Here is a 9,203-nt window from a genome sequence, read left to right as displayed (position 1 = left end):
TAACACAAGGATTTTGACAGCAATGGTCTCACATCCGAACTGGGACCACATTATTCACCAGAGGCAGTAAATTCCTTCAGGAGTTCACTGTGTCTCACCAACTGTTCCTCAAGGTCAATCTAATTATTCTGTCGTTCTCCTCTTTATTCCCATCCTCTCCTTTTCTATCTCTTCCCTGTTTCGCAGTGACAGTTTTCGTTTTCCGTCAGTAACATCCCCTAGGAACCGTCGCCATGGCAGCTGAGAAAGCTGAAATGGATGCACTGAAAAAGGAGTGCGATGGCCTCCGTGCACAGATTGAGGTGAGCACCTCCCTCGGGTGAAACATACAGCACTTCCTGTTGAGGGTTATTCAAATCTGTGGAAGCATCGATTACACAAAACACGTATATCCAAACACAGCCTTTGTAGGAACGCATCATCAGATAAACCAGTGGGTTTTAAAAGGGTTCATTTAGTTTAAGAAGTCGGAAACAGTTCATCTTTCAGTTTACAGGAAAATACATACATGGTTCTCACTGAGCAGTGACAGCAGGTAAAATAAGCTTTGTTAGCTAATACTATTACTACTACCACTAGTACTATTACTGCCAACTGCTGCTGACCACCAGTAAGGTTACTGTGTGCTATCACTAAAAAGAGTACTACTATTACTAGTACTAGTACTGTTTCTATCACTTTTGCTCGCAGTACCACTGAACTTAACGCCTTTAAATGACTTACAGCAGCATGCTAAGTTGTTCTGCAGGGTCACCTGAACGCAGGTGAAAAGATGAAAGATTGAGCCTGCATAACATAATATTAATTATCTCTACTTCAAACTGCAGGTTGGGGGTAAATTTGGGGGGGCTAACCCATCTAAGTGGAGTCTACCTTCCTTTCTCTTGTCTTGTGTCTCCTCTCTGCGCTTTCTCCCCAACATGTAATCCCCTGTGTGTCCACCAGGCGGCCCGCAAGGCTGTGAACGACGGCAGCCTGACAGCAGCAGCAGGGAGCGCGACTGCAGTGGGCCGAGTCCAGCTGAAGCTCAGGAAGACCCTCAAGGGTCACCTGGCTAAAATCTATGCCATGCACTGGTCAGCTGACTCCAGGTGAGGACGAGGAGGTGGACAGGAGGTCGTCCGCTGCACATCACAGTTATAAAATCCTTTAATATAATGCATGTCGCTGGCCATGACTGTGTGACAGCATGCACAATACCAGGATCCTGAAACTGGGGCAGCTAAATGGAATTCAGCCATCACTAACTTTATTATTTACTTGTGCTTTTCTGTGACGTGTTGAAAGGCCCGTTATACAAGATGGCAGAAACAGTTCTTTGGTCCCTCGATTCCTCTGCTGCACCTTCAGCTTTGACAGTTTCTTCTTCTTCTTTTTTTTTTTTACAATGGCATTCAGGTTGTTGGCAGGTCACGCTAACTGGTTAGCCAACTAGCCCAGATAGCTACAGCCTCGTGGGCAGTTTTAAATGTGGAAGCTCAGTAATAATCTATCATGGCTGCTGTGTGTTTATTCACCTGTCAGATTATTTTTAGGTTTAGGTTTGTAGGTTTGTCTCCAACAACAAGTATGGAGTTTAAAAAGATGATGATGATGATGATGATGAGCTGTAACAGGCGACAGTGGCATTATTATTATATATATTATATATATTATAGAATTATTATTAATTCTTTGAGTCACCTTCTTCAAACACAGTGAATCATCTCTCTCACAGGCAAATGGTCAGCGCATCACAGGATGGCAAGCTTCTCATCTGGGACACCTTCACAGGGAACAAGGTACGATCCACACACCCTGTGTTATATTATATATATATACATATATATATGTTTATACTAATGATATTGTATTTTATCATGTATTAGACTATTAACTGTCGCATGCTGGTGAGGCAGCGTTCTTGCTACGCTGCAGCTAAGAAACAGAAAAACCTGCGAAAAGACTTTCTTTACTAGTTTTATTTAGTGATTCTTCGATCCTGACAATCAGTTTCATAGTTAAAGGAGTTGAACGGAGCCTGTGATTGGCTGGGTTAGATTAAACATTCTGCCTCTAATCCTCAAATAATTAGATTAGTCTGGATTTCAGTGGTGAGTTAAGTATCCAGTGATGGTTTAACGTTTCCAGCTTGTCAGGAATGAAATCATGGTGGGCAGACTGACTGGTTTTAAATGTCAGCTTAAAACATGCAGTTTATTCCCTCATATGTGAAGCATATGTTGTTAAACTAAACTAAATTTCTGCTTCCCAGTTGGTTGCCGTCCCACTAAAGTCAGCCTGGGTGATGAGTGTCGCCTTCGCCCCCTCTGGTAACCTGGTGGCCAGCGGTGGTCTGGATAACATGTGCACAGTGTACAACATCAAGGCCGCCAGCCCCAAGACCCTCAGGGAGCTGGACGCACACACAGGTGAGGATGACACTCACCGGCGCCATTTTGCGTCCTTGAATGGATGAAAATATAAACATCAAAATGAAGTTTATGTCATATAAAAGCGTGAAAAAAGGTGAATTGACATGGATATAAAACTATTTCTCTCCGTCCCACCCAGGTTACCTGTCTTGCTGCCGTTTCCTCAGCGACACTGAGATCCTGACAGCCTCTGGTGACACCACCTGGTGAGTTTATCATTGATCATTTTGCCTTCGCCTAGAATACATGGTGAGCAAAATGGACTACAGTGCCGCTGCAAACAGCTGCAAACAGCTGCAAACTGTCATGTTTCTAGAGGAAAAGTGGCCAGATGTTTAATCCAAAGCAGCTCCACTGACTATGGCTCACTGCTGACAAGTTTGTTTCCCAATACACTTTAAATTAAATTTAATTAAAGCCCATCACTTGTCCTGTGGTGTCCTTTGGTTTCACGACGGCGCCCCCCCCCCTCAAGTATTCGTAGATACAGACCGTGTTTCCGTACAGCCAATCAAATCTTGTGTTTTTTTTAGTGATCATTTTTGTTTCTTGTCACTAAACATGACACTGAAATGCATAAAACATGAAATAGAGGTTTTCACAGATCTTAAATTTTGGATCAGATACGAAATGGAATCGAGGAAAACCTCCCAAAAACCAGCATCCATGAATCAGTTTTCACACAAAAAAGAAACCTGATCCAAAGGGGCCAGACCCGATCCAATGAGACCCAGTGATAATAAGACCGGATCCTTTCATTCTTTCTTTTCCGCGCACTCCTTCATCTATAACGCTCTTCCTCTTCCTCTGCTCTCCAGCTGTCTGTGGGACCTGGAGACTGGCAAGCAGAAGATCATCTTCACCAACCACATTGGAGACTGCATGTCGCTGGCTCTCTCCCCCGACATGAACACCTTCATCTCTGGAGCCTGTGACTCTCTGGCCAAGCTGTGGGACCTGAGGGAAGGGACCTGCAAGCAGACCTTCTCTGGACACACCAGCGACATCAACGCCATCAACGTGAGGATCCCACCCGCCGTCCCGTCACACACACACACACACACACACACACACACCTTTATACCTGTCTTGTTTGTTATACTAAACTCCGTATGATCTCAAAGTACAAGCAAATTATTCTTTTTGTTAGTTTCTATCATTGCTTATGTGGATGTTTTCTGAATGTTTGCACTGGCTTTGGGACGTGCTAAAGTACATTTACTCAAGTATTGTACTCAAGTAGTATTTCCATTTTATGTTGCAGATTCAGAGTATTAATACAAAACTATAGACTAAGCTACCCAGCAGTTTATAACAGTTTATCAATAATTATAATCCAATAATATAATATATATCATTATGAAAATGTTATTCTGCATAATGAGTACTTACTTCTGGTACTTACAGTATATTTTGATGTTAATACGTTTGCACTTTTACAGAAGTAAATGATTGAGTACCACACCTTTGTGACCCTCTAACATAATTACATAACTGTGCCTGTAACTAACCAGCTTTTGTTTTTTTGGTAACACTAATACAGGAAGTTGTTTTTCATAATAATTTGTCATTAGATACGAGCGTTTGTGCAGAGCAGCCTCTGTATAAGTAGACAGGATAACAAAAGTTTAACAGATGTTTTCTTCTGCTGAGTCCGTTATTTAAATCGTCACCACTCATATATATAAACACAAACTGTCCTTTTCTTCTTCTTCTTCTTCTTCTTCTTCTGCCTCAGTTCTTCCCCGGCGGTAACACCATCGTCACAGGCTCCGACGACTGCAGCTGCAAGATGTACGACCTGCGCTCCGACCAGGAGGTGATCGGCTACCAGGACACCAGCCTGAACGCCGGCGTCACGTCTTTGGCTCTCTCCAACTCAGGCCGCCTTATCTTTGCCGGCTACGACGACTTCAACTGCCACATCTGGGACTCACTGAAGGGAGAGAAAGTTGGTGAGTGTTTTTAATTTATTCTGTATTTGAAGATAAAACACCAGTCTATCATGGTTTATAAAGAACTACAGTCTGTTAAAGGTCTACCTTCATCGAAGCTTCATTTACACCCACAAACAGGAGCGATGTGAAGAGGCTCCAGATGTAGAGGTTTCAGAGGGGGGGGGTTAATGTTCGTGTCAGGAAGGACAGAGACAAACTCTGATCATGTGATCGCTCAGGGAGAGAAAACCATCGATAATGAAAGAACCTGACTTCTGAAATATAAGAATTGGCTTGATGAACTGTGTAATGAATAGAATAAAAGTGGTTGCAGGTAGGTGGCGCTGCTGCTCTGTATGTTAACTGCATTATTAGAAAAAGAAAAGGACGTCTTCCTCCAACAGGAAACAGCTGCTTCGTCCTTTTAACATTTCACACATTTTTAAATCTACTCAAATCTATTAAACACAAATGAGCAGCGACTCAGTGGGAACGAGAACAAAAGTCTCTCCTTTATCGTTGCTTTCTTTCATTTCCATCCTTCCTCTTCTTCCTCTCCTTCCCTTTCACTTTTCATTTCATTCCTCGCCTCTCTTCCTTTTTCTCTTTTCCTTTTTCTCTTTTCCTTTTTCTCTTTTCCTTTTTCTCTTTTCCTTTTTCTCTTTTCCTTTTTTCTTTCCTTCCTGTTCTTTTCCCTCTCATCTGCTTCCTTTTCTGTCCTTCTCTTTCCTGTCTTTTGGTTCTTTTCCTTTACTTTCATTCCTTTATTTTGCATACTCTCTCCTCTCTCCTCCTCTCTCCTCTCTCCTCTCTCCTCACATCTCCTCTCTCCTCACCTCTCCTCTCTCCTCTCTCCTCACCTCTCCTCTCTCCTCTCTCCTCACATCTCCTCTCCTCCTCTCTCCTCACCTCTCCTCTCTCCTCTCTCCTCACATCTCCTCTCTCCTCACCTCTCCTCTCTCCTCTCTCCTCACCTCTCCTCTCCTCCTCTCCTCCTCACGTCTCCTCTCCTCCTCTCCTCTCCTCTCTCCTCTCTCCTCACCTCTCCTCTCTCCTCACGTGTCCTCTCCTCCTCACCTCTCCTCTCTCCTCACGTTTCCTCTCCTCTCCTCTCTCCTCTCCTCCTCACCTCTCCTCTCTCCTCACGTCTCCTCTCCTCCTCACCTCTCCTCTCTCCTCTCTCCTCACGTCTCCTCTCCTCTCTCCTCTCTCCTCCTCTCCTCCTCACGTCACCTCTCCTCTCTCCTCTCTCCTCTCTCCTCACGTCTCCTCTCTCCTCTCTCCTCACGTCTCCTCTCCTCTCTCCTCTCTCCTCACCTCTCCTCTCTCCTCTCCTCCTCACGTCTCCTCTCCTCTCTCCTCACATCTCCTCTCTCCTCACGTCTCCTCTCCTCCTCTCCTCCTCACGTCTCCTCTCCTCTCTCCTCACATCTCCTCTCTCCTCACGTCTCCTCTCCTCCTCTCCTCCTCACCTCTCCTCTCTCCTCTCTCCTCACGTCTCCTCTCCTCTCTCCTCACATCTCCTCTCCTCCTCTCCTCCTCACGTCTCCTCTCCTCTCTCCTCACATCTCCTCTCTCCTCACGTCTCCTCTCCTCCTCTCCTCCTCACGTCTCCTCTCCTCTCTCCTCACATCTCCTCTCTCCTCACGTCTCCTCTCCTCCTCTCCTCCTCACGTCTCCTCTCCTCTCTCCTCACGTCTCCTCTCCTCCTCACCTCTCCTCTCTCCTCACCTCTCCTCTCTCCTCACCTCTCCTCTCTCCTCACGTCTCCTCTCTCCTCACATCTCCTCCTCTCCTCCTCACCTCTCCTCTCTCCTCTCTCCTCTCCTCCTCTCCTCCTCACCTCTCCTCCTCTCTCCTCACATCTCCTCTCTCCTCTCTCCTCACCTCTCCTCCTCTCTCCTCACATCTCCTCTCTCCTCACGTCTCCTCTCCTCCTCACCTCTCCTCTCTCCTCCTCTCCTCCTCACGTCTCCTCTCCTCTCTCCTCACATCTCCTCTCTCCTCACGTCTCCTCTCCTCCTCTCCTCCTCACGTCTCCTCTCCTCTCTCCTCTCTCCTCACCTCTCCTCTCTCCTCACATCTCCTCTCCTCCTCACGTCTCCTCTCCTCTCTCCTCACATCTCCTCTCCTCCTCACGTCTCCTCTCCTCTCTCCTCACATCTCCTCTCCTCCTCTCCTCCTCACGTCTCCTCTCCTCCTCTCCTCCTCACGTCTCCTCTCCTCTCTCCTCACATCTCCTCTCTCCTCTCTCCTCACCTCTCCTCTCTCCTCACGTCTCCTCTCCTCCTCTCCTCCTCACGTCTCCTCTCCTCTCTCCTCACATCTCCTCTCTCCTCTCTCCTCACCTCTCCTCTCTCCTCACATCTCCTCTCCTCCTCACGTCTCCTCCCCTCTCCTCCTCCAGGTGTGCTGTCCGGCCATGACAACAGGGTGAGCTGCACCGGCGTCCCCGATGACGGTATGGGCGTCTGCACAGGATCCTGGGACAGCTTCCTCAAACTGTGGAACTGAGGCGTCCCGGCGGAGGAAAACACTAGGAGATGGAGAGGAGGAGGAGGAGGAGGAGGAGAGGAAGAGGAGGAAAGGGGGAGGAAAAGGATGAGAGGAAAAGAAACTGGGAGACAAGTGAGGATGGAGGATATTTGGTGCAGATCTCCCTCTCTTTCTGTCTCCCTCTCTACTTCTTCCTCATTCATGTATGCAAAATATGAGAGGTCACGAATGAGTCACGTTGTATAAATGGCATCAGGTAAACAGAGCACGATGCATCCCGCTGTACGTACAAGAGAGTTTTATTGCTGTCGAGACGATTCAACCAGTGAAAAACATAAAAACATTTTAAAAAATAGCACATTATTCAAAATGATTATCGAGCAGAAAATAAGCTCTAATTGAGTCAATTAAACACATATAGATTTTTAACAATAAAAAAAAAAAGAAAGAACATGTGGATATTGAAAATAAGACTTATTAGATAAATAAGATTTATTTTTATTGTCTTTGACCTGTAAAAGAGCCCTGCACTTATCTAGATGAAAGATTGATATGTACATTTATTTGTATTTTATAGTTTAACACATTAGCATGGAGAGTTGATGTACAGTGTCTTTTGTTTTTTCTTTTTGGGGTGGCTGCACATATCCAGAGTATATGTGTACGGGAGAGCTGCCATCTTGGGTCCCCTGCTAACGACCAGCAGACTTTGATCCAAGATGGCTGCTGCCGTTTGCCCCGTTTCACCGTGAAAATCCCACGATGTACCCAGACGACTGAAGGTTGAGAGGTGGAGCCGGGCCGGCAGGCTGTGAGACTGGCTGCCGGGTGGCGGTCTGACCTGTGAAACACTCTGTAAAGACCTGTCAACTTTATTTTACTCCCCTGGGTTCAGCTGCATTTTGTAGTACTTTTACACTTGTGCAGTTCCTCTGTAAAAAGACGAAATGTTTGTTGAAAATCTTTCTAATAAACATAGAATTCTGCATTAACACCATGTCAGTGTGTGTGTTTGTGTGTGTTAATGGCTGGGAATGATTTTAAATACGATATGAAGGAATGACACTACATGTGCATGTAGAAAAGAGCTGTTTAAAGTTGCCCCCTGCAGCTGCAGCTCTTGAGCTCTGGAGGACAAATTAGTCTGGAGGGAAGTTTCAGGACCAAGGTCAACACACATCAGCAGCATGACTCACACCTGCACACAACAGCAGGGAGGACATGCAAATGTTGTGCAGAACTGTATCCTTCTAATGGACGGACACCAAAACCCTTTACAGTTTACGGTTCATCGTCGAGATGTTTTCTAGTATTTTATTCTGTTAAATGCAACATCGTGTCCAGTGGAATAAAAAACAGCACCAGCATCCTGGAAGTTCATGTCAAAATCTCACATATGATGGATATTTATCAGGCTGATTTTTACAGTATTATATATGTTTTATAAATCTGACATCTTTTAGGCCAAAAACATGAATCAAGTATTTTCCAACCAAACAACATTTAGGGATTTATATTGGTACATAAATAGGCAATATAATTGAACGGATAACTGAATTAATAAAATACTTTGTTGTCGGGTAAAACTTTTGTCAGAGGGAGGAGAAAATGACCTCAAGTCCTGTTATATGAAAATAATGGAGGCGCAGAATGCTGTATTGTCTCTGCCGACTCCTTTGTTGTAATTCATTTTGGTTAAATCTGCTGGTTTTGTGGCTTGAGGCATCAGTGTTGTTGCTATGGTTACCTACAGTGAGATGTAGCTTGCACGATGATGATACAACAATTAGTTAATTAATTACAATTTATAAGACAATTTAAGGTTGATTTTTCTTCACCAGCAGATCATTTACACACAAAATGAATGAGTCCTTCTTCCACAGGAGGGAACAACAGACCTCTCAAACAGCCTAAATAAGCATTGCATCTGCAGAAGGCCCAGACATGTTCACTGTAACGATGCACTTCCTGATAAGGAGACACAATAATCCTTTTTATTCTGTTCATTCATCTTTAAGAATGTTTTATATTTATGCAATATGTAAAATGTCCATTAAAAAGAATGTGTCATTTAAATGTTCTTTTATTTCACTTTAATGGGGACAAATCTAACCTGCAGATTGTTAAAAGTGCATCTTGACTGTAAAATCTCAACCTTTCGGTAGAGGATCATAATTAAAAAACAGTGTCCGCTTCAGAAAATCATGTTTTTTGTTTGTTTTCATGCCTAAAGCAATTATATAGCTATTTACAATATTAATAATAATAGCAATAGTAACAATCAAGGAGTAAAAATGTATAATTTCCCTCTGAAATACGGTGAAGTGGAAGTAGAAAGTAGAAACGGAAATACTAA

General features: G+C 44.4%; 1 protein-coding gene across 1 annotated transcript; it reads left to right on the top strand.

Annotated features, from left to right (window-relative positions):
- Positions 1-233: 233 nt before the first annotated feature.
- On the top strand, positions 234-6,865 carry gnb3b (guanine nucleotide binding protein (G protein), beta polypeptide 3b). Its single transcript, XM_070921363.1, has 8 exons — positions 234-302; positions 946-1,091; positions 1,718-1,781; positions 2,255-2,411; positions 2,554-2,620; positions 3,233-3,434; positions 4,153-4,369; positions 6,759-6,865. Exons 1-8 carry the CDS (start codon positions 234-236, stop codon positions 6,863-6,865), a joined length of 1,029 nt encoding a protein of 342 aa, XP_070777464.1.
- Positions 6,866-9,203: the final 2,338 nt, after the last annotated feature.

The sequence above is a fragment of the Enoplosus armatus genome, chromosome 16 (genome assembly GCF_043641665.1).
Source record: "Enoplosus armatus isolate fEnoArm2 chromosome 16, fEnoArm2.hap1, whole genome shotgun sequence".
Taxonomy (NCBI): Eukaryota; Metazoa; Chordata; class Actinopteri; order Centrarchiformes; family Enoplosidae; genus Enoplosus; species Enoplosus armatus.
The sequence above is the reverse complement of the archived record's forward strand: the minus strand, read 5'-3'. Positions and strand labels throughout refer to the sequence as shown.